This window comes from Rissa tridactyla, chromosome 21 (assembly GCF_028500815.1).
Source record: "Rissa tridactyla isolate bRisTri1 chromosome 21, bRisTri1.patW.cur.20221130, whole genome shotgun sequence".
In the NCBI taxonomy this organism is placed as follows: Eukaryota; Metazoa; Chordata; class Aves; order Charadriiformes; family Laridae; genus Rissa; species Rissa tridactyla.
Genome location: NC_071486.1, coordinates 2,620,926 through 2,644,884, shown reverse-complemented (window position 1 = coordinate 2,644,884; position 23,959 = coordinate 2,620,926). Strand labels below are relative to the sequence as shown.

At 65.4% G+C, this 23,959-nt stretch overlaps 2 protein-coding genes across 6 annotated transcripts; one reads left to right on the top strand and one right to left on the bottom strand.

The window, feature by feature from the left end:
* MICAL1 (microtubule associated monooxygenase, calponin and LIM domain containing 1) lies at nt 1-14,685 on the top strand. 2 transcript variants are annotated; one of them, XM_054181119.1, is made up of 26 exons: nt 1-447; nt 4,942-5,134; nt 5,214-5,492; nt 6,301-6,508; nt 6,629-6,745; nt 6,948-7,046; nt 7,132-7,287; nt 7,501-7,601; nt 7,884-8,141; nt 8,525-8,640; nt 8,724-8,850; nt 9,116-9,188; nt 9,663-9,813; nt 9,889-10,076; nt 10,198-10,307; nt 10,390-10,440; nt 10,541-10,618; nt 10,983-11,151; nt 11,247-11,329; nt 11,441-11,963; nt 12,085-12,164; nt 12,311-12,409; nt 12,535-12,628; nt 12,727-12,826; nt 12,927-13,000; nt 13,113-14,685. In XM_054181119.1, exons 3-26 carry the CDS (start codon nt 5,232-5,234, stop codon nt 13,241-13,243), a joined length of 3,447 nt encoding a protein of 1,148 aa, XP_054037094.1. In that variant the 5' UTR covers nt 1-447; nt 4,942-5,134; nt 5,214-5,231; the 3' UTR covers nt 13,244-14,685. The 2 variants fall into 2 exon arrangements, with proteins under 2 accessions (XP_054037094.1, XP_054037095.1); XM_054181120.1 differs by lacking the exon at nt 1-447 and adding an exon at nt 1,036-1,124.
* Nucleotides 14,669-20,207, bottom strand: SMPD2 (sphingomyelin phosphodiesterase 2). Of its 4 annotated transcripts, none has more exons than XM_054181155.1 (11): nt 20,152-20,207; nt 18,684-18,786; nt 18,119-18,215; nt 17,454-17,530; nt 17,092-17,185; nt 16,913-17,002; nt 16,463-16,545; nt 16,110-16,242; nt 15,921-16,025; nt 15,672-15,828; nt 14,669-15,438 (listed from the first exon to the last, which is right to left on the bottom strand). In XM_054181155.1, the coding sequence occupies exons 2-11, from the start codon at nt 18,731-18,733 to the stop codon at nt 15,095-15,097; spliced, it is 1,230 nt and encodes a 409-aa protein (XP_054037130.1). In that variant the 5' UTR covers nt 18,734-18,786; nt 20,152-20,207; the 3' UTR covers nt 14,669-15,094. The 4 variants fall into 4 exon arrangements, with proteins under 4 accessions (XP_054037130.1, XP_054037133.1, XP_054037132.1 ...); XM_054181158.1 differs by lacking the exon at nt 20,152-20,207 and adding an exon at nt 19,969-19,988; XM_054181157.1 differs by lacking the exon at nt 20,152-20,207 and adding an exon at nt 19,215-19,238.
* Nucleotides 20,208-23,959: the final 3,752 nt, after the last annotated feature.

Below are 23,959 nucleotides of genomic sequence, written 5' to 3'. Positions count from 1 at the left end.
TCCGCTGCTCCTGCACCCAGCAGCTTGGCAGGGGGCTGGTGGGCTCCGAACACCCCGGGTGAGACCGGGTGAGGGGGGGTGTGTTTCTACACCAGGACCCCCAGAGGAGGCCCGAGGGGGCTGCGGGAAGGAGGGATGGAGGTGCAGGGCTGGCCGTCCCTGCTCGCCACAGCCACCACCGGCAATGCCACGCGTGACTCACAGGCGGCCAACGTAACCCCAGCCCCGTATGCCAGCTTGCCCCGTGTCCTTGAGTCACCCTCCCTAGCCTTGTGGCAGGTTGTCCCTGTGCGTCACCGGCCCGTGAGCCCCTTGGCTGTGACACTCGCCCCGGCACGTGGCAAGTGGCCAGCAGCACCCCGAGGACGCCGCCACCAGGGAACCCCAAAAAGCACCCGGCCAGGAGCGATCTTCGGTGACCCCGGCGGCTCCATCCTCTGCCCCAAGGTACCTCCGCCCCACTGGGGCCATTCCCACCCGGGGGGGACATAGGCGGAAACATCAGCCCAAAAGTTTCTGCGTGGAACGTGGTGGTCTGGGACACTGGTGGGGGTCTGGGACACTGGTGGGGGTCCGGGGCTGGCAATGAGCGGGTCCCCCCTGCCCACAGCTCCCTCCCGGCCGCTGTTTTTGGCTGCTGGGGGAAGTACGGCACAGCAGACGGACCCGGGGCGGAAAAGCGAAGCGGTTTCATTTCATCACCTGAATCTTTTAGTTCGCTTTGCGAAAAGACCGCTTTCTCACCCCAAAATTCAAAACAAAACAAACAAGCAGCCGGGGTCGCCCTGAGCATCCCCCTGCTCCAAACCTCCCAAGGGCAGGGCTGGGGGGGGGTGGGGGGGTTCAGCCTCCAGCGCTGTAAAAACCCAATTACAGCAACATTTGCAGCGGCACAAAGCCGGAGCGCCCCGGGGGCCGCCCCCCCCCACCAAGCTGCTCCCAGTACCGCCCTCCAGCTTGGGTCGGGGGGAGGGGAAGGGGGGGGGAAGGGAGGGGAGGGCCAGCCGGCGGCTGCTTACGGAGCCGTAGCCCGTTTCCTGCTCGTCCTCGCCCGGCTGCAAGCCGGGCCCCTCCCCACCCCCCCCGGGCTGTGCCTCAGTTTCCCCCTCCGGAAGGCTCTGGAGGTGAGTTGGGGGGTGGGGATGGGCAGAGCATCCCTTGGGGTGGGTGTGTGTGTGTGTGTGGGTGTGTGTGTGTGTCCATCCCATGTCCGTGTCCCCCCCCTCGGATGCGGGCACGGAAAGGACAGCATCGCCCGCCGCTCGGTGCCCTCCGCCCGCGGCCCTGCCCTGCTGCCCAAGCTCGGGATGGATGGGGGGGGGGGATGTCCCAAAACCGAGGAGTGATTTTGGGGTGCTGGGGAAGGGGGGAGCGCCCACCCCCGCCGTACCCGTGTCCTGCGTGTCCCCGGGATGCGGAGCGGGGATGCTCGGTGGCGGGGCAGCGCTGCGTCCCCGGCTGCCCCCTCCCCAAAGCCTCTCCCGGGGGCGGCAGCGGAGTCCACGGTTGTCCCCCCGGCTCCGTCCTCGCTGCTTTTTCCCCTCCAGCCCCTGGGCTCTGCTCCGCCTGGGACAAAGGGAAAACAGAGCAGCCCTCGCTCATCCTCCTCGACTCCGTTCCCAGTACCACCAGTGCTCCCAGTGCCGAGTGGGATGGGATGGGGAGTGCTTTTCCCCCATCCCGGCCCCTCCGGATGGGGGAAATCCGACAGGGATGCTCCATGGGCCCCCGGGAGCGAGCCCCGGCTGGGGGTTCGGGGCTGTGCCCCATCCCAGGACTGAGGCGGGGGGACACATTCCTCAGCCCCCTTGGCGGGGGGGATGAAGACCCCCATACCTTTGGGTAACCGAAGCCGGGGTTCAGCGCCGTACCCCAAGACCCGTCTCGTGGGGATGACTGTGGCTGGGGGGAGGTGAAGGAGAAGCCGGAGGAGGAAAAGGATGTGGGATGCGAAGCCTGGCCGCGAGCAGACTTCCCCTCGCACCGAAATTCGGCTACAAGAGGCAGCTCCCTCTGTGGGGCTGGTGCTGGGCAGGGGGGCAAAGCTGAGCAGGCAAAATAGGGGGGGCAGGTTTGCTCGCTCCCACCCCCAAGTTGCTCAGGGCTCCCTGGGACGCGGCCAGGTTGTGGCTTGTGGATCCCCTGCAAAGGGCAACACCAAAACGTCCCGGAGAAGGGCATTTTCTTCTGCTTCTGCTGCCGGTGGCTGGGTCCTGCACCTCCGGGGGGGGGATTTTGGCATGTACTTTCTGGGAGGGTTTACGCACCCTTGAAAGGGAACCCCCTTCGCCACGACACCCTGTCCCTGCAGCTGCCAGCTTCTGCCCTGGCCAGGGCTGGTGGCAGGTTTGTCCCTTCTCGCTGGGGGCTTGCTAAGGCGGGGGGCTCAGCCAGGGTGTGCCCGTGTACCCACATTCCCGGCACAAAACAGAGGAGCCGACAGGGATTTTTCCCCTCCCTTCAAGGATTAAAACCCAGCCAAATTAGGGCAGGCTTCCACAGGGTCGGCCAAGGCGCTCTCCCTGCCCAGTCCCACTGGGATGTTTCCCCGGAGCACGGGAACACCGGGAAGAGCAGCACCCACCACCTTCACGCCTTCCCAGCACCGGCCTGGCTCAGCCAGCGGTCGGAAGCAGGATCTTTAACTTGTTGGATGGTCACAATAAACCCCCTCATCCTCCCCGCCGGCCTTAGGGCCATCCCCGAAGTTGCTGGAAGGACTTTTCCCGGTGTCCAGCACAGCTCAGCAGCCTGGCCCAGGGTTTCTCCATACTGGATCCCCAGCCCAGAGCAGCCTGGTCCGTGCTGGGAGCTGGCGCAGCGGCCAGGCGAGAGGCTGGGCTGGACGGGGATCTGCTGCTGCTGGAAATCCTCCCGGCTTTCATTAGCTCCGTATGGAGCCGCGTCCTTTCCCACCCCATTTCCACGTGCCTGGGAGCCATGTGAGCTCACCAGCACCCCCGGGGCGGTCCCTGCTCCCCACCATCTCCCAGGGGCTGCTTTTCTCCATACGAGGGCAGGGGGGACACCCCGACCTGCGAAGCGGGATGGGGTGTCCGGGCTCCAGGGATGCTCCACGTGTGCCTGTCCTGGGAGATGTCCCCACGGGCATGTCTGCAGCCAGAGTCACCATGAGCTGAGTCAGGGCTGGCTGCAGCCCCCCCCCCCCCCCTCCTCCCTCTGGCTCGCAGGAGCAGTTTTAAAAGAAGAAATGGGAAAGGCGTCCATGGGAAGAGCGGAGCTGGAGGCAGCCTGGCCCAGCACCATGTCCCCCTTCACCGGCACTGGCTTTTGTGGGCTGAAAGCCATTTATTTGCATCAATCCTGCAGGAACTGAGTATCCGTGGGGCTTTCTGTGCTTGCTTGCGATTGTAGGAGGGAGGGGGTCGAGTGTGCCAAAGGGGATGTGGTGTGCCAGCAGGAGCATCGCTTCCGTAGGAAACTTGGTGTAACACAAGGCTTGTTGTTCTGCCGCCTCCGAGCCTCCCTGCCCAAGCGCCGGGGCTGGAAAGCTTTTCCTGGGCGGCATGCACCCCCCAGCATCGTGTCGGATGGGAATCAAGGCCTGGAGATGGCTTGGGTTTTTTCCAGAGCCAGGGGCTGATGGTGCTGGAGTGGGTGCTCCCAGTGCCAGCATCACCCCGGGGCTGCTGCGGGGTGGCCTTGCCGGGCGCCGGCGCCGTAACCTGAGCTCCCGGGGGAAAACCCATCCTGCCTGGGCAGCACGGGGTGCTGGAACCAGGCCAGCCTCCCGCAGGAGAAGGGCAGGACACTGATGGGACGCCATGCCCGACCTCTCCGGTGGGATTTGCAGCGCTGCCTCAGTTTCCCCAGGCTCCTCGTTCTGTCCCGCGGTCAGCGCTCAGGGGAAGAGCAGAAATCTGTCCCCGGCTCTCACAGCATGGGTCGTGTCCCTCCGTCTCCTTGCCGCCTCTTTGGGGACTGGTGGGTGCCAGCTCCCGCTCCAGCCTGGCTGGATGCTTTATCCTTGTGTTACCCAGGAAGGATGAGGTTAAAATGCCGGGATTTCCTGGCTGTGGTGCTGGGGAGGGAAGGTGACCTGCAGAAGTGCTTTGCATCCTCCATGGCTCCGCTTGGCCTTGCAAAGCGCCTGCGGGCGCCTGGAAGCTGCTGGAGCGAGACCAAACTTGAAACCCAGCTAGATTTTCGGCTTTCCAGCCCAAATTGAAGCCCAGGCTTAAACACCTCCTTTCCCCCGCCCCACCGAGGGCAGGTTGGCTCGGACGCGGCATCCTTTCCCCTCCGGCGTCCCGCTGCGGGGATGTGCCGCCACGTGCCTGCCGGTAATGCCGAGCGGCGAGAGGGCAAAGAGCGATGGTTCAAAGGTAGGAGCGCTCCGGTTTCCCGAGTCTTCCCACCGGTTCCTCCTTGGCAGCGTCCAGTCTCCGCCGGCTGCTGTGCCGGGCTGGGGGAGGCTTTCCCAGCCCCGGGGCTTGGCGATAACGGCTGGAAAGGGCAAAGCTTTGGGCTTCGTGCTCGGGCTTGGCAAGACGGAAGGTGGCATGGGACGGTGCCGGGGGGGACGGTGCCAGGAGCGGGAGACAGATGCAAGGAGTGCCGGTCTCCCGGGAGATGCCAGGGGAAGGGGAGTTTTGGGGTGCCCGCGGAGGGGATGCGCTGCACCCCTCCTCCCACGGGTTCTTTGGCACGACGGGGCTGTTTGTACCGTGGTTTTGGCTTTTTTGGTTTCCCCACGGGCGCTTCCTCTGTGCTAATCTGCTTCCGCCCCGCGCTGGGGGTGGCAGAGGCGGAGGTGGGGGAAAAAGTCACTCCAGTCGGGTTGCAAAAGCCGGGCTGGCGGAATGGGTCCCACCCTGCTCCCTCCTGCCCCCGGGACCCCCCTCCCCCTGCGAGAGGGTGAAGAGGAAGGACGCGGCATCTTCGCTCCAAAACGCCACGCTCTGCTCTCGGCTGCTGCAGGTATACACCGTATGGAGGAAGCTGCTTGCTGCCACCGCAGCCGTCCCCTCCCCTGACGTCACCGCGGCCGGGTGACACGGTGGCTCGCTGGGTGCAGCACCCAGGGGAGGCTCTGGCCGGAAAGGACCCCGATTTCGGCAGCACTGTCACCCAGCGGCACCCCTGGCTGGGAAACCTCGTGCCGAGACACCAGGTCTGATACGGGATGGGTTTGAGGATGGGGATCCGGGGGGTTGGGACCCCCCACGCTTATGTCCGCCGCCCCTTGCCAGGCTGCCGGGTGAAGCGGGATGAGCGTGCCGGCAGAGGAGCCGGGCAACCCGGCCCATGCCATCTTCGAGAGGTTCCTGCGTGCCGGGGAGTGCCGGGAGGTGCTGGGCTGCTTCGGGGAGCTGTGCCGGCAGCTGGGGCTGCAGGGCAGCGGGCTGCAGCTCTACCACGGCCTCAAAGCTGCCCTCAACTACTGGAGTGCCAAGGCCCTGTGGAGCAAGCTGGATAAGAAAGCCGGGCACAAGGACTACGACCAGGGCACAGCCTGTGCCAGCACCAAGGTACCGGGGACACAGGCCACGGGGTTTGGGTCCCTCCTCGCCCTGCGTCCTTGTCCCTGGGGGAAGGGCATCCCTTGGGGCATCCTGACCCTGACCCCAGGGAGGACGCGGGATGTGCCGGGTGGGAGGTTGATGGGGTTTAATGGGACAGTGTGTCAATTAGCACCGCTCCCTTCGCCACGGGGTGATGCCACCTCGGTGCCACCCAGCCAGCGGTGTCCTTCCTCCTCCCGGCTGCTCCTCACTGGGGACATCCCATGGAGGGGCTGCAAAGGGGCAGAGGGACCGGCCGAGCCCCTTCTGGGGGACTGGAGTGTGTCCCCGTGGGGTTGGGGGACCCTATTTCTGTCCCTCTGTCCCGGAGCTGATGGCTTTTGTCCCCACTGCTGGTGCCCCATCGTCCCCCCACCCTGTGAGGGGCTGGCAGGAGATCAGACCCGAGTTTTGATCCTGTTGCTGGTGAAATCTCCGGGTTCCCGGGCTGCAGCAGCCGGCAGACGTGCGCGCCTTATCTCACCAAGCGCTTTAATTGCTGCCATTGCCCCGTGTGAAGGCAAGGTTCAGGCAGCCAGGGAGGCGGGGGGCACCCCACAAGGCCCCCCCATTGCAGGGAGTAGCAGTGCTTGCACCCCAGGGGAAAATGGGAACAGCGGGGAGGGCCGGATCCTGACCTGGGGAAGGGGGGAGATGCTGCTTGTGGTGGTGCTGAGCTCTCTGGGGATTTACCCCATCCCCAAACCCCTGTTCGGGGCTGGGGGGGGGGTCTGGGGGGTGCCTGTCCCCTTCACGCCGCCCGTCCCCTTCGCAGTGCCTGGTGGTGGGGGCCGGTCCCTGCGGGCTGCGGGCGGCCATCGAGCTGGCGCTGCTGGGCGCCCGCGTGGTGCTGCTGGAGAAACGGGACTCCTTCTCCCGCAACAACGTCCTGCACCTCTGGCCCTTCACCATCCACGACCTGCGGGCGCTGGGCGCCAAGAAGTTTTATGGGCGCTTCTGCACCGGCACGCTGGACCACATCAGTGAGTTGGGTTTTTTTGGGGGGTGGAGGGGGGTCAAGCTCTGCACCCCCAGGGTCCCCCCGCCGTGGGCAGCCCAGGGGCCGGGGGGTGCATCCCTGAGTGCCCCCTCTCCCCTCCCAGGTATCCGGCAGCTCCAGCTGATCCTGCTGAAGGTGGCTTTGCTCCTGGGGGTGGAAGTGCACATCAACGTGCAGTTCAAGGGCCTCGTCCCCCCTGCGGGCAAGGCAGCCGGACAGGGTAAGGCATCACTGCAGGGTGGGTGGCATCCCCAGGGACAAGGACAGGTCTGCGGGTGGCCTCTCTGAGCCCCCCAGTCCCTCTGCTAGCCCGGGGCATGCCTTCTGGGGGGAGAGGATGAGGTGCAAACCTCTCCCCCCGCCTCCCCGGAGCAGGTCCCAGCTGAGACCCAGCACGCTCGTGACCGTCCCTCTCCCCGCAGGCGGCTGGCGGGCTGTGCTGCAGCCCGGCTCCTCTCCCCTCAGCCACTACGAGTTCGACGTCCTCATCTCAGCCGGCGGCGGCAAATTTGTCCCCGAAGGTGACAGCAGCGGGTCCCTGCACCCCCAGGACTGGTTTCAGGGGGCGGGGGTTGGATGGGGGCTCACGCCTCTGCCATCCCGCAGGGTTCAAGCGGAAGGAGACGCGGGGGAAGCTGGCCATCGGTATCACCACCAACTTCATCAACCGTCACAGCCGGGCCGAGGTGGAGGTGGCCGAGATCAGCGGCGTGGCCCGAATCTACAACCAGAAGTTCTTCCAAAACCTCTACAACAAAACAGGTCGGTGGTCCCAGCCCCCCGGTGTGTGGGGTCCCTGTCCCCCCTCCAGTGCAACGGGAGGCTCAGCCCTGGGATGTCCCCTGCGTGATGGGATGCACATCCCCCCACGGGTACCCCATCGCGGGGGATGTTTTGTGGCTGAGCCCAGCGCGGGGGCTCCCCGTGGCCCCGGCTCTGCCCCAGGGCTCAACTCAGCCCCTTCCCCATCGCCAGGCATCGACCTGGAAAACATCGTCTACTACAAGGACGACACTCACTATTTCGTCATGACGGCCAAGAAGCAGAGCCTGCTCAAGAAGGGGGTCATCCTGCAGGTGAGGAGGGCAGGATCGGGCCCTGGCATCCCATAGGGATGGGCGGCCGAAAGCCTGGAGAGTGGGATGCGGATCATGGGTGCTAATCACCGGGCTGGTGGGAGCTTCGACAGCCATTGACTGTGCCAGCATCCCGTGCCAGGGGAAAAATCTCCTTTTGGGGGGCTCACAGCCCCAAGCCTGGTGGCACGGCTTCACCCCGGAGCTGGCTGCACCCAGGCTGGGGCGGCAAACACCACCTCCCGCATCCCGGCCAGCTTCACCCCATCCCCATCCCCGCAGGACAAAGCGGACATCGAGAGCCTGCTGTCCCCGGAGAACGTGAACCGGGACGCCCTCCTCAGCTACGCCAAAGAAGCTGCCAATTTCTCCACCAACTACCGCCTGCCCGAGCTGGAGTTTGCCCTCAACCACCGGGACCTGCCGGACGTCGACATGTTCGACTTCACCTGCATGACGCGCTCGGAGAACGCGGCGCTGGTGCGGGAGCACAACGGGGCCCGTCTGCTCCTCGGGCTGGTGGGCGACTGCTTGGTGGAGGTGAGGGGCCAGCTCGCAGCACCACCGCGTACCTCAGTTTCCCCTCTCCCTGCGAGATGTGTCGGTCGCAGTATATTCCCCCTCCCTAAGCGCTTCTTGCCCTGGCGCACCCCATCCCCGGGGGCAGGCTCCCCAAGTCCCGGCAGCGGGATGCTTTGGTGGGGTTATCCCCTTCCCCAGCCCCACTGGGGATGTGGGGTGGGTTCAGGGTGGAACCCAGCTCCTCCCCAGACGCAGCCGTACCGGCTCCCTGCTCCCTGCGCGTCCCGCCGCCGCTCCCTGCTTTCATCCCCGGCCAAGCCCGGCAGCTCCCGGCCTCCTCCCAGCCGCCCCGACCGGCCGCGCGGCTCCGTCTCCATCTCTCTCTGCCTTTCCCTTCGCAGCCCTTCTGGCCGCTGGGCACCGGCGTGGCCAGGGGTTTCCTCGCCGCCTTCGACGCGGCGTGGATGGTGCGGCGGTGGGCAGCCGGGACCCCCCCGCTGGAGGTGCTGGCCGAGAGGTGAGTGTCCTCGTCCCGCCGAGCTAGTCCTGGATGGGGCAGGGGTGGTGGCACTGAGGCCAGCCCTGTCCCTCGCACCCAAGGGAGAGCATCTACCAGCACCTCTCGCAGACCTCCCCGGACAACACCCACAAGAACATCAGCCAGTACAGCATCGACCCGGCCACGCGCTACCCCAACATCAACCTGCAGGCCATCAAAGCCAATCAGGTAGCCGGCCCGGGTCCTGCCGCGGGGCAGCCATCCAGCCCAGCCTCCCCAGGCGTCAGGGTGACACCGATTTGCTCCGTCCCCTGTCCCCAAAGGGTGCGAGGCTGAAGCTGTTGGTCCCCAGGGCATTTAATGCATTGCCTGTTGCAGATGCGGGTGGTCCTGGGGAGGTCTGGGGGGGGGGGGGGTCTCCTTTGCCGGGGTCAGCTCCCTGTGCTGGCTCTGGGCAGGTGGTGACCTGCCACCGATGTGTCCCCATCGGCAGGTCCGGGACCTCTACCTCGTGGGTGTGGTGGAGGTGGACCACAAGAGGAAGATCAACAACCAACTCAGCACCGGTAGGAGCAGCCGGTCCTGCCCCGTCCCCCCCGGCGCCTGGACCCCCCGTTCCTCCCGGCAGCCCATGCCAGAGCCGCTCCTGCCCTGATTTTCCTCCCCGTCCTTCTTTTCTTGAGCCCTGGCCGGGATCCATCTGGCCACTGCGCTCCTCCCAGCAGCGGCTACGTTTCCGTCCCGGTGGCACCGCTGGTTTCCGTTCCCTCTGCCCGTGGCCCCCCTGGGGACACAGCCCCCCACCTGCCTTTGTTGTCCCCCTCCTTCTTGCCTGCACTGATGCTCAGCCGTGACAGATGCTTTATCAGCCCATTTATTGAGCCCTGGGGGGTGGTTGCGTGGCGGGGAGGGGGGGGTGTCTTATGTCACTCCTGTGGGACCCCTTCCCTGCTAAAGCACTGATGATGGGAGGGGGGAGCGGGCTGGGGGGGGTTGTCCCCTGCCTCTGTGGGATGGGGACACGTGCGCTGCCTCCCCAGCGGTCTCCGGAGACGCCTACGAAGAGCTGCTGAGGTGGTGCCAGGCCAGCACGGCCGGGTTCCGCGGCGTGGAGGTGACCGACTTCACCAGCTCCTGGACCAGCGGCTTGGCCCTCTGCGCCCTCGTCCACCGCTTCCGCCCCGACCTGGTGTGAGTGCCTGCCGCCCCCCCGGACCACCCCCGCCCTGCGGAGCCCACCCTGATGGCACCCGTGTCTCCCCGCAGGGACCTGAACTCCATGGACCTCCAGGATCCCATCCGGACCCACCAGATGATACTGGACGTGGCGGAGCAGGAGCTGGGCATCCAGCCCGTCCTCTCCAGCGCCGAGATGGCCACCATGGCAGAGCCCGACCGCCTGGGGCTCATCACCTACCTCAGCCAGTTTTATGAAGCTTTCAAGACCTCTCCAGGTACGAGATTTTGGGGGCGGGGGGAGGTTTATCCTACCCCGAGCCCCACCGGGGCTGGCTGGGTGCCCCCCCGGCTTTGTAGGGAGGGTCCCACCAGCATGGCTGTGTCCCCTCTGTGCAGAGGCGGAGGAGGTCAGGAAGAAGCCGCTGTCTCCCCACGGCACGCGAGGGGCCATCCTCTTCCTCAGCAAGCTGCAGAAGAGCCGGAACCTGACACACAAACGTGCCCAGGTGAGCGACCCCCACTCAGACCCTCGTGATACCCCAAAACCATGTGTCCCCCCCATCCTAGCCACCCCGTTTGTGTTTGCAGGATAGTGCCCAGAAGGATGCTGAGGCCAAGAGGACCCGCAGGGACGCCGAGGTGGGTCTGCCCCGGGTTCCCTGGGGGATGCTCCGTGGGGGTGCAGCCATCCCCGGGTGGGGGGAGCAGGGCACTGACCCTCCCCTCGGGTTGCTCGTAGCTGGACACGGGGCTGTACGGAGACACTCCGGACGGTGCCCACGAGCCGCCGCCAACGGCCACGACGGACCCAGGGCAGGTCGGTCCTTGTGTCACCATGGTGGGGGGGGGGGGGGTCTAGCTCTGGGCATGGCGGGGCGCTTGGGGGGCAGCGGTGGCTGGTGGGGCCGAGCCAAGGGCTGGGACCGGGGCTGCGCAAGCGAACGCCCACGGGCTCCCGGCTCCTCCCTGCCTGTTTCCTGACCCAACTGGTTTTCCGGAGCCAAGACTTGCTGCTCCCTCGCTGGTGCCAGCAACCCCGTTCCCGAGCACCCGGACCCACCTCTGCAAGAGGGGCAAAACCCCCTCCAACCCCCCCTCCCCGGGCTGCTGGCAAAGCCTCGGAGCAGGGTGGGTGCCAGCACCCCGCTGCCACCCCAACCTGTCCTCTCCCCCCGCCGCAGCCACCCGCCCGCGGGGAGAGCAGCGACGCCTGCTACTTCTGCGGCCGCCGCGTCTACATCCTGGAGCGAGCCAGCGCCGAGGGACGCTTCTTCCACCGCGGCTGCTTCCAGTGCCGGCGCTGCGGGGCCACCCTGCGCCTGGGCGACTACGCCTTCGACGAGGAGGACGGTGAGGCTGGTTTTGGGGCGAGGGGATGCTCGGGGGGCAAGGCTTCTCCACCTTGCAGGTCATCGCACAGGTTTCCTCCCCCCACCCTGGCCCAGGTCATTTTTACTGCTCGCTTCACTACCCCAGTCCCCCCGGCATGGACCTGCCCCAGGACGAGCCCCCGGCGCTGCCCCATGGGGTAAGTCACCGTGAATCCCCATAGATGATGGGGGGCAAGGCAGAAGGTGGAGGGGGATGCTCGGGCATGGCCCCGCGCTGCATCACCCCTCTGCTGCTGGTTCTGCTCTAGGGTGCCACTGCTGGCCACCCACCTGTGGACGCTGGGAGCCCATGTGTGTCCCCCCTGGAGGGGTCACCCGGTCCCCTGCAGCCCCCACTAGCAGCCCCACGGCCGGAGGGAGAGCCTGGGGTAGCGGAGGATGCTGTGGATGGTGGTGACATGAAGGAAGATGGTGACATGGAGGAGCATGGTGACATAGAAGAGCATGGTGTCATGGAGGAGTGCACTGACATGGAGGAGCAGGAGCTGCCTACACAGCCTGGAGGGGATGCAGAGGAGGAGGAGGGTGCTGAACCAGAGCCCCGAGGGCTGGCAGAGGAGGGTGAGGAGAGCGGGGGCAGGAGGAAGATCGTCCTTACGCCCCTGGAGAAGCTCAAGCTGTCCACGCTGAATCTCACTGGTGAAGCAGAGCTCGAGCCGCCGCCGAAGCCGGCTCGTCTGCGGCTCCAAGCGGCACCCGAGGTCCTCCCTGCCCTGTGGCAGAAACAAGGTGCCTGGGAGGAGGAGGAGGAGGAAACGGCCATGGAGGAAGGTAGGTGGCTGCAAGCTGGAGTCTCCAGCCGAGCAGGGCTGTGGGTCCCCCTGGCACCCTGCCGTGCTCCACGTCTTGCTCGTTGAGGCACAGGCCCCAAATGGCCCTTTTCTTGGGGCAGCTTTGGAGGAGAGTGACAGTGAGGAAGAAGAGGAGGAGGAAGAGGAGGAAGGCTCAGACACCAGCATCATGGCAGAGCTGGTGAGTGCTTTCCCGGGGTGGTGGCTGGGGGTCTTGCCAGCATCTCCTCTCACCGAGGCATCGGCTCCGGCTCTGCCGCGGCGGCTGGGACCGGAGGTGCCCAGCGCAGGGACTGACCCCCGGCCCGTGCCACCATCCCTTCGCAGTGCCTGGACCTGGGGGAAGAGGAGAAATACCCCACCTGGAAGCGCACGCTGACCCGCCGGGCCAGGGAAGCCCAGATGAACCGGTTCTGCAAAGCCCAGGTAGCCCCACGGGGGAGAGCAGGGTCCCCAGCCCAGCGCCGTCCCCTGTCCCCTCCATCCCGCTGCTGGTGGCCACATGCCCAGGAGGTGCCGGCCCGTGGGCAAGCGCTGCCCTTCCCTTACAGACCATCCAGAGGCGGCTGGAGGAGATTGAGGTGACGTTCCGGGAGCTGGAGCAGCAGGGTATCAAGCTGGAGAAGTTACTCCGGGATGAGGACGGTAAGACCAAGGTGGATGGGCCACTGTGACCCCCGTGGCTGGGGGAAGGGGGGGGGTCTGTGCCCCCTGCTCACACCCCCACCTCCGCTGCCCCGCAGGCACCCCGGCCGACCAGAAGACGCAGTGGATGAACCAGCTGCTGTACCTGGTCCAGAAGAAGAACAGCCTGATGTCCGAGGAGTCCGACCTCATGATCGCGTAAGGCTTGGGGGGATGCTCCCCGGGGGTGTGTGCGGGGGGGGCTCAGCTCACCCCAGCCCCCCCCGAGCCCAGCACCCCCCGCCTTCCCTCCCCACAGGGTGCAGGAGCTGAAGCTGGAGGAGCAGCAGTGGCAGCTGGACCACAGGCTCCGGTTCTACATGAACATGGAGGGTGAGTGCCAACACATGCGTGGGGAGTGGGGGGGTTCCTGTGCGTGGTGGGGGGAGCGGCACTGGGGCTGTGCCCCCCCCCCCAGTCCCGCTCCAGCCCCCTGCTCCCGCAGAATCCCTGAAGACGCCCGAGGATCGCGTGGCCGAGCAGGAGATCCTGGCGCAGCTGGTGGAGGTGGTGAACAAGCGCAACGTCCTCATCCACATCCAGGAGGAGAAGCGGCTCAGCGAGCTGCAGGCCTGAGCCCCGCGGCCCCAGGACCCACCGGTTCCTCCCCGGGGGTGGGGGGGACAACGAGTGGTCCCCACCCCAGCAGAGCATCACCCTGAGCTGCTTCTGAAGGTGGCGATGCCTGAGCTGCCCGCAGGGAGCTGCGGCGGCGAATCCAGGTCCCCGCTTGCCAAAGCCTGCCGTGGAGGGGCCGGACCCGCTGGTGGATGCCCATGTGGGGAGACACCGAGGAGTACCCCAGCTTTGGGGTGCAGAGAGGGCGTCCCCGCGCTTGCCTGGACTGCCTTTGCCTTGTGCTTGCTTGAAAACAAGATTTGCAGGGGGCTACGGAACACGGGGACTGCGGCGGCTCTGCCCGCGGCTTGCTACAGGAGGAAGAAGCCCCCACAGGGGAGTGGGATCTCCACCAGATCTGGAGGTCCCACAGCCGTCACCCCTTCAAGGGGACGCTGCCCGGAGGCTTGGCCAGGGCATCGAAAGCGTTTTGTCCAGCAGAGCCCTTTGTGCTGGAGCTGCGCCGCTGGCTGCCTCAGCACAGGCAGGAGAGATGCTCCATGGCTGCCCAGCCGCCACCGGGCAGCAAAGGGCTTCGCTCCCAACAGCAAGGACATGACTGTGGCCACCACAGGCGGGTCACAGTGGAGATGCCAAATGTGGAGGGGCAATGTCAGGAGTAGCCCCTGGAAGCCAACCCGGACGTCCTTCCCAGCTGGGAACATCCATCCTAACGCAGGACATCAATCCCAGCCCGGGACGTCCATCCTAGCCTGGGACATCCATCCCAGCTGAGGACACCCGTCGTAACACAGGACAACCATTGCAGCCCGGGACATCCATCCTAATGCAGGACATCCATCCCAGCCTGGGACATCCATCTCTTCCAGGGACATCCATCCCAGCCAGGGACATCTGGCTCTATGAGTCGGGTCAGTGACAGACAGACTGGGCTGATCCCACCGCTCTCCATCACTGCTTTTGGGTGCCACGTCCACGTTGTCCCCAGCCACTGCAGGAAGCCAGGGTCAGAACCCCCCTGCAAGGCCCCAGGGCCGGGGAAGGGGCTTTTTGACCAGCAGGTCCCCGTGGGGATCGTGCCCAGGGCCGGTGCTGTGTGACACCAAGGACAAGGGATGCCAGCGGCCGTGTCCTCCTTGCCCCTTTGGGTTTTCCCCTGCTTGGCAATGCCCAACTGGCCTTTGCACGGACTTCTCAGACCTTTCTGGGGTCCCTGCTTGCCACGGGGCGGCCTCCGCGGCCGAATGGTGCATATGGCAGCCCCAGCCATGTGGGGCACGGGGGGGGTCCCGGGCACAGGCTCCTGCTGCCGCTTCCTTCAGCGCCTCCCCAAACACTCCTGCCCACCCTTCATTTGTACCAGCCCCACTATCCTGCTGCAACCCCCCGCTTCCCTTCGAATAAAGTCTCCCCGACCCGGCGACAAGGGCTAAAATAACGCCTTTATTTTCCATCCGAGTCAAATCCGGTCGCTGGAGCAGTCACCAGCTTTCAGCAGGAGCCCCCGAGGCCACCCCGGGCAAGGGGAGGCTGAGCCTCTTGAGCCTCCCGGCCACGCTGGCGGGTTTGTTCCAGGTAGAATGGGTGTATTAAAAAATAGCAATTAAAATCCGCCCCTTGCCGTGGTTCCCACGGGGGCCAACGCAATGAATCTGCCCCAAAAATCTTAATTTCAGACAGAGAGCGTCAAACCTGCGCTACCGAGCCGGCCGCAGCGCTGCTCACCTAAAACTAGAAGAAGTCGACTAGAAAAAGGGACTGAAAGGATGAAGGATGGGGCTGGGGCGGGGGGGGGGGACGACAACGGGGACAACGTGGATGCCAACGTGGGACACCCACGGCCTCAGCTCAGCCGTCGCTGGGACGCTCCTGCAGCGCCTGCAGGGCCATCCGCATCTGCTCCTCCGTGCCCTGCAGCATCTTCACCTCCATGGTGTGGAAGAGGTGGAGGCCGGTGGCGAGGAGGAGGACGCCGAGGGCGAAGAAGGCCAGCAGGGAGAAGGAGAGCTTGGGGAAGGGCTGCTCGGCCGCCAGCCCCGCCAGCGTGCCCAGCACGGCCGCCGCCTGCAGCAGCAGCAGCAGCAGGGCCAGCACGGCCATCCTGCCCGCGGAGTAACGCTGCCGCCGCGCTGCCCGCAGCCCCACGCCCACCTCCGTCCGCGCCTCCGTCACCACGTCGGCCAGCGTCGGCTCTGCGGGAGGACAGGGGCACCTCAGCGGGGTGGCACCCCCCTCCCCCTCCTTGCACCCCTTTTCCTCCCCATCCCCACCGCTCCGCCCTGGCCGGGCAGCCCTCCGCAAGCAGCACCCCAAGGGATGCTCTAAGCAAGGGGAGACATCCCCAAAACCTCCACCCAACTCCACCAGTTGGCACACGGGGGACGCCGGCAGCATTCCCCACGCGCGCACACACCCCGCCCCGTACCAGCTGTGGCGAGGGTGTCACCCGCAGCCTGTCCCTGCCGCCGGATGTGCAGCGTCGCCATCACGGCTTCGTGGTCCGAGAAGGGGATGTCCGTGCCCGGGGCTGTCCCCGTGGTGGTCTTCAGCTCTTCGCACTTCACCGTGAAGCTGGAGACGGCCTGGTTGAGGGGATGGGGAGGCGGGGGGGTGTCACACCAATGCCTCACGCCCCCTGCCACCCGCAGCCGGTGGCTGAGGGCCCCCCTGTTACCTTGTAGAGGATGTAGTCGATGCGGATGCCCAGCGGGAAGGGCAGCAGCTCTGAATTGACGGTGAAGCAGTTGTTGGGGACGAGGGTGCAGCCGTCCTCGCAGCCCTGCGAGCAAGCGCCCGGGTTGGGGTCGGCGGGGGGGGGGCTCTGTGTGTACCCCGGGACCCCACTCACCCCCCGGCCGCTCACCTCAAAGCGCGTGGCCTCGGCGAAGGCGTCCCGCAGCCCCGTCCAGCCGCGCAGCAGCCGGATGCCCACGTCTTCGGGGTGCATGTTCAGGTCCCCCCCCAGCACCACCACATCGGCTGCTTTCGAGGTGTGTCTGCGGGGATGGGGACGGCTAACCCCCTTCCCCACCCTGCCCGGCGCCGGACTGGGATCACTGGGACCCCCCCGCCAGCGCTCCTCAGCCTTACTCCTGGCTGGGACTGGTGCAACTGGGAGCTCTCTGCAGCGCAAGCCCCAGGGGTGGGGGTGGCCGTGCATGTCCTGGGGACCCGCAGCAGGGGGGGGACCCCGTGGGACGCCCCACGGCTGCTCACCGGATGAACTGCGCCAGCTCCCAGGCCTGCACCAGGCGGTGGGGCAGGTAGGCGTCCTTCTCCCGGCAGTACTCGGCATGCAGCTGGCAAGAAGAGGGGGGGAAAAGTGGCCGTGATGCCAGCACCCCCATGCTGGCACCTGCCCTGCTCCTTGACTCCCTGCAAACCCACCCAGCCCCCGCCAGGCGGTCCCTTTGGGGTCTGGCTGACCCCTGTCTTCACCCCATCCCCCTGGGGCCAGCCCGGGATGATGCTCACCCCACCGCGCAGCCAGGTTGTGGGTCCCTGCCCCCCTCAGAGCAATATTTCATTAAATCAGTGCGTCGTCCCAGGAGAGACGGTGCAGAGCAGCGGTTAAAGCAAGGGGACAGCGAAGGAGGGGTACGGCCACTTGTCCCCTCCCTCCCCATCGTCCCCCTGCCACGCCAGGTCCTTCCCCGGAGTGCTCACATGGGTGACGTAGACGTTGAAGACGATCCCCGAGATCTTAATGATGACGAGGCCAACGGACTTGCCGCAGAACCAGTCCCCGTGTTGGAGCTGCCGGAGGGGAAGGGGAGCGGGTTGGGGTCGGCGAGGCTCCATGGGGCTGGGCCCCATGGCGCCGCGTGTCCCCCCGCTCCGCTCACCATGTAGGGGTACCCGTTCAGCGAGTACTGGTAGAGGAGGGTGTCCAGGATGGGGAACCGGGAGAAGACACAGAGGCCGCTGCCGATCACCCCGCTGCGGGAGGGGAAAAGCACGGTGAGAAAGCGTGGGCCCCCCCCGGCTCCTCTGTCTCCCCCCTCAGCCCTGAGCCAAGAGGCTCCCTGGATGCCTGGACCCCAGTGTGCTCCCGTGAGCATCCCGCTCTCCAGGGATGGGGTCTCCCACGGTGACCTACAGCACCCGCACTGGTCTCTCCACGTGGCAAACACCGAGGAGGTGGCACAGCCCTGCCACAGCCCCGTGGACAGCCCCGGGGGTGGGGGGCCTGCCCAGCCCCTCTCACCTGCGGAAATAATGGGAGAAGGGGTAGCAGCCTCCCAGCTTCACCTTCAGGTCGCTGTAGTCCTGCTCGCTCCACACCTGGAGAACAGCGGGAGGGGCTGAGAACGGGCACACTCATCTCATGGGCTGAGAACAGGCACACTCGTCTCACGGCTCACGGGCTGAGAATGCACACGCTCGGCTCAAGGGCTGAGAATGGGCACGCTCGTCTCACGGGCTGAGAATGCACACGCTCGTCTCAGGGGCTGAGAACGGGCACACTCGTCTCATGGCTCACAGGCTGAGAACGCACACACTCAGCTCACGGGCTGAGAACGGTCATGCTCGTCTCACGGGCTGAGAACGCACACGCTCGTCTCACGGGCTGAGAACGCACACACTCGTCTCAGGGGCTGAGAACGGGCACACTCGTCTCACGGCTCGGGCTGAGAACAGGCATGCTCGTCTCACGGGCTGAGAACGCACACACTCAGCTCACGGGCTGAGAACGGTCACGCTCGTCTCATGGGCTGAGAACGCACACGCTCGTCTCACGGGCTGAGAATGGGCATGCTCGTCTCACAGGCTGAGAACGCACACGCTCGTCTCAGGGGCTGAGAACGGGCACACTCGTCTCACGGCTCACGGGCTGAGAACGCACACACTCAGCTCACTGGCTGCCCTCACCTCCTGCAGAAGCACCAGGTCAAAGCCCTCCCGGCGCAGTGTGTCCCCGATGAGCTGGACGCGCTCCTGCCGCCGCTTGCTCAGGTAGCGGATGGCCCTGCCGGAGAGAGGTAGGATGTCACAGCTCGGGGGGGGCAGGGGACGGGGTGACTGGGGGCTGTCGGGGCATGTCAGGACCCAAAACAGGGGAGACAGGGCTCCGGTACTGGTATGGGCAGGATGCAGACTCGGGGAGATGGGAGAGGAGGGGAAAAGGGCCATGTGGGGACACGGGGACAAGAGGGAGGTGCTGTTTGGGGACAGCTTTTCCTGCCTGCAAAATCGAAACAGCCGGTTGGGGTGCGAATGGGGGACCCTTTTCTTGGGGGGGAGGGAGGGGGCAGGCGCAGAGGGGATGGGGGGCACTGCTCAGCCGAACACCTCATGACCTGGAGCTGGGAGAACGATGCGACCCCGAAAAGAAGGGGACGGGAAGGTGACGCGAAGGTGGGACCCCTCTCCCGGTGCAGGGGTCCCTGTCCCCACCCGTGCAGCCCGGCGCGGCCGCGGCGGACTCCGGACTCACCAGCAGTTGAGGTCAAAGACGCGGAGCTGCAGGGTGGGCTCTCCCTCCATCGCTCACCAGGGCTTCGCCGGGGCCGGAGGGGAATGGCGGGCAGAGGGGGGTCCTGCGGGGAGCGGGTTGGTGTGACAGACCTGGGGGGCCGGCGCAGGGCGCGGGGCAGAGCCATGGTGCCACAGCGCAGGGGCCGAGCCGAGGCAAAGTCCGGGAGGGAGGAGCGCTCGGGGTGCTCCTGCGCGGCCCATCCCCAACCCCAACTTGCCCCAAAACAGGGACGCACCTACCCGAACCACACGGGTGACCCCTCTGTCCCGCGGGTGGGGCAGGGATGGGATACAAGGCTCAAACCCCTTGTCTGTCAGCGAGTTTTGTTCCTGGATGGACTTTAAACCCGGGGTTCAAAGGGACGCTGCGAGGCACGGGCATGGGACACCCCACCACCCGCCTCCCCACTTGGGAAGCCCAGGGCTACCGTGGAAGACCCCACACCCTGCAGCACCCAGCAGCTCCCGTGGCAGCCCCGGTGCTGTTTACCAAGCCCCCGGCTCCCCGCAGCCTCTCCCGGGGACATGGGACAGTTTGGAAAGGGCAAAGAGCAAATGTGGGGCTCCGGGATGCCGGGGGCAGGCAGTGGGGTACAGGCGGCGGAGTACAGGCAGCTGGGGGCAGGCAGCGATGTAAAGGCAGCAGGGTGCAGGCGGTGGGGTAAGGGCAGCTGGGGGCAGGCAGCTGGGTACAGGCAGCCAAGGACAGGCAGTGGGGTGCAGGCAGCAGGGTACAGGGAGCTGGGTACAGGTGGCTGAGTACAGGCAGCCGAGTGCAGGCAGTGGGGTGCAGGCAGCCAGGTACAGGCAGCAGGGTGCAGGCAGCAGAGTACAGGCAGCCAGCGCAGGCAGTGGGGTGCAGGCAGCAGAGTACAGGCAGTGGGGTGCAGGCAGCCAAGTACAGGCAGCAGAGCACAGGCAGTGGGGTGCAGGCAGCAAGTGCCGGCAGCGGGGTGCAGGCATCAGAGTACAGGCGGCCAAGTACAGGCAGCGAGTGCAGGCAGCGAGCGCAGGCAGCGGGGTACAGGCAGCTGGGAACAGGCAGCCGGGAACAGGCGGCCGGGCTGTGCCGGCCCCCCCCGGGATTACCGAGCAGCTCATCCCTGCGCCCTGCTAATACCGGCGTCTCCTACCGGGGCTGAGCCCCCCCGGGATCGCTCCCCCCACCCCCGGCCGCGCTTCGCACCCCACCCCCCCTCCACACACACACACACACACACACACACACACACACACACACACACACACGGCTCCCCGCGGGACCGGAGCCGGAGCAACAGGCGGAACCGGAGAGCGGAGCAACAGGCGGAGACGGGGACGGGAGCGCGCAGCAACAGGCGGAGCGCGGGGGGCGGAGAGCGGAGCAACAGGCGGAACCGGGACGGGAGCGCGGAGCGGAGCGGAGTGGGGCGCGGAGCGGAGCGGACCTGGAGCGGCGCGGAGCCGCGGGAACTACGCGTCCCGGCAGGCAGCGGCGCGGAAGGGGAAGGGGAAGGGGAAGGGAAGGGACCAGGGAGGGCCGGCCCCGGGAGGCGGTGCGCGGCGGGGCCGGGGCGGGCGGGGGGGGGAATGGGGACGGGGTGCGGCGGGAGGTGGGGCGGGGGACACTGGGGAGGGACACGGGGGGTGCCCTCACCAGGGGTAAGGGCGGGTTCGCACAGCTCTTCCCCTGGGGTTGTTGTGTCCCGTCCTTTCCCCCCCCCGCGCTGCCTGGCAGGGGGGTGTGCAGGGTCCTGCCCTGCGCTGCGCCTTCCCATAGCAGCCCCTGTCATTACAGAATGGTTATAGAGCTGGAAGGGACCTTAAAGGCCAGCCAGTGCCACCCCCTGCCCTGGGCAGGGACACCTCCCACCAGCCCAGGTTGCTCCAAGCCCCGTCCAACCTGGCCTTGAACCCCTCCAGGGATGGGGCAGCCACAGCTTCTCTGGGCAACCTGGGCCAGGGGCTCACCGCCCTCACAGCAAACAATTTCTTCCTCAGATCTCATCTCAGTCTCCCCTCTTGCAGTATAAAACTGTTCCCCCTCGTCCCATGGCTCCCCTCCCTGATCCCGAGTCCCTCCCCAGCTTTCCTGGAGCCCCTTTAGGGACTGGAAGGGGCTGGAAGGTCTCCCCGGAGCCTTCTCTTCCCCAGGCTGAACCCCCCCAGCTCTCTCAGCCTGTCCCCACAGCAGAGGGGCTCCAGCCCTCCCAGCAGCTCCGGGGCCTCCTCCGGCCCCGCTCCAACAGCTCCGTGTCCTTCTGCTGTTGGTGCCCCAGCGCTGGAGGCAGCACTGCAGGGGGGGGGTCTCATGACCTGCCTATACAGGCCCCCTCCCTCCATCTCCTCGGAGGCCTGTGGGATCCCCCCTGACATCCCACTCCTCCTGGGCCATCCTCTCCCGTTAGCCCCTGAGTCCCACGTCACCTTAGGAGCATCCCGTAGGTCCCGTGGCTGTTGCCCCCTCCGCTCCCGCTGCTTCCCCTTTCCTGGAGGGAGCAGGTCCTACCCAATATTAGGGCCAGCTCTCCTCCTTCACAGCCCAGCATCGCATACATGTCCCACACCGGGGCACCGGTGTCCTCAGCGAGGGCTGGTACCCATGGGATGGCACCGAGCCTGACTGTGCTGTCGGGGACTCTTTTTGGATCCATCACGTGTGTTTTGGTGCCTTTCCCAGCCTGTGACCCAGGCTGGATTATGCTCCACAGGGAACCTCGTTACAAATAAGTCTCTGGGATGCCTTAATGCCATGCAGGACCCCCCCCACTGCTGGCACAGAGCAGGGGAGGGGGTGGCAGCAGGAGGAACAGGGCTCCAGGTCCCCCCACCTCCTTTGGGGACCCAAGTCTGAAGGGACAGCAGCAGGACAGGGGTTTGCTGGGCTGGCGCGTGTGTAGCAGTGGTAGGAGGGTTCGGATATCAGTGATGAAGTCTAGAGGCGTTTGGGATGTGCAAAACCACCAGCCCCAATGGCATCGGAGATCGGCCGGGGTGCCAGGCTCTGCCCTCGCGGCGATGGGAACGGGCACCTAAATAACCATGTTTTGGCTTGCAGAAAGGGGCAAAGTGGTTGGTGGTAAAAAATGTCACCTGGGGCCCTTGGTTCCGGGGTGTATTGAGTAGCCAAAGCGCTGCCAGCAAGGCTTTGATGGGTGTTTCTTACCGGTGGGACAGACTCAGCCCTCCGTCACCTGGTGCCAGCGTGGGCGAGGATGCCACCCCCTAAAATATGCGTCCCTGAACGCAGCGGTGCTGCGGGGAAGCGTTTGCCGTGGGGTGGGCTAAGCCAGCGGTCACCTTTCCCAAACAAACCCATCACCGGGGACGCAAACCACTCCAAAATACTGCTGGATGTGGCATCCCAATGCCCAGAGCTGGCGTCCCGGGAGAAGCCATCCCCAGCCGAGCGGGGGGCTGTAGCAGCCCTATAATCCTATCTGTCGAAGAAAAACCACAAGAAATAAAAATAAAAAAAAAAACAAACTTCAGAACCACTTGAGCCAACCCATGAACAAATAATTTTAATGGTTTTTTGTTTGTTTGTTTGTTTGTTTTTTTCAGCAGACCGTAGTTTTCTCGGAGCTCCACAGTCTCCTCTCTTTGAAGTTGGACAGATACAGTAAACACAACAAATATATGATACAACCCATCACAGCTGGATTAAAAAAAAAAAATACACAAAATATAATACATAAAAAAAAATGGATTTTTAACATTGTGGACAGACACAGCTCTAAAAATGGTGATTGTAACCCTGGTAAAGCTTTACAAAGTCTTTAAAAAAATAAAACAGTACTTCATGTGAAATTCATAAATACACTGGAGGAGAACAGAGGGGCTGGGGGGGGGGGAGGGGGTTGAGAAAGTGTCTCTGGGATCGTGGCTAAACCCCGGCGGGGGCTGTTGTGGGGAGGGGGGGGGGCACCGTGTGCGTGGGGGGATGGAGGGATGCAGGGATGGAGGCATAAACCGGTCCAGTTAACGAAGAGCTTCGTGCCCCGGGGGGGCCGGGAGTTGGGGGGGGGGGGGGGGGGAATGTAGGGGGGGCACCCCTGTGTGTTACGGTGGGGAACTTTTTGAGTTTTTTTCATTCCCAGAGTTTTAGATGAGCGAGTGAAATAGAAGGAAGGAGAAAAAAGAAAAAGAAAAAAAAAAAAAAAGAAAAAAGAACCACGAAAACAACAAATAAACATGCTACATATGAGAATTCGGCCCGGCAGCCCCGGCACAGCCCTGGGATGGGATGCCGGTGTCTTTCCCTGGATTTTTTGCTCTCTCGTTCCCCGCCTGGCTCGCCTCCGAGTCCTCGCCCGGGCGCGGGGCTGGGGGGGAGCTCTGCCCTGTCCCCCGGGGATGGGTGACTTTTCCCGGCAACGAGAGGTCGAAGTCCCCATGCCTGGCGGGACACATGGCATCGCGATGGCAGCCGTGGCCCTTTCCTGAGCTCTGGGGCTGCTCCTGCTCCTCCGCACCCGGCAGCATCGAGCCTAAACCTCCCCCCTGTCCGTCCCCCCCCCACCGCATTCCGGGCTCCATCACCCCTCGAACCGCTCCTGACCTGCCGCACCTGGCTCTGCACCTCCCGCTGCCTTCGCTCCTCCGCCGGCACGAGAAACCCGGCCAGACCTGTCCTTCTCAGACTCCTTGTGTCCCCCCCCCCTGCCACCCTGCTCCGTGCCACCGTCACAAACCCCCACCTCTGTCCCTCTGCGTCCCTCCCGCGCCCTGGGGATGCTGTCCCCAGGCACGGCCTCGGGACCCGGCCCGCTGCCACGGCTTCTTTTGGGCTTCAGACACAAAAATACCTCCAAGCAGACCCGGTCCCCTGTCCTGCTGTCCCTCCCGTCCCCTCTCTGTCCCCTCTCTGTCCCCAGCTCTGCCCGCTGGTAGCCAGCCTGGCCTTGCATTGCCCGACATGCTTCTCCCTGCGCCAGCTGCTTCCCCGGCCGCTTCCCATGGGATACAGGGAGCTGCTGGAGCGGCTGAAACCAGAGCAGTCAACGCAGAAAAAAAAAAGGCGAAAAAGGTGAAAAAAAAAAAAAAAAAGACGGAAAATGTACATATGCAAAGTAAATCAGGCAAATCCGCCCTCGCTGCGCTCTCCTCATGAGTCCTCGGCAAGCGACCACAGCGGGGGGGCGGGGGGGGAATTCAGCCTGGGCCACCCCAAAAGTGCAATCCCTGAAAGCACACGCAGAGCTCAGGGGGGTCCCGCTGGCGCGTAAAAACCAGCCTCTGGTCTGCAGCGGCCCC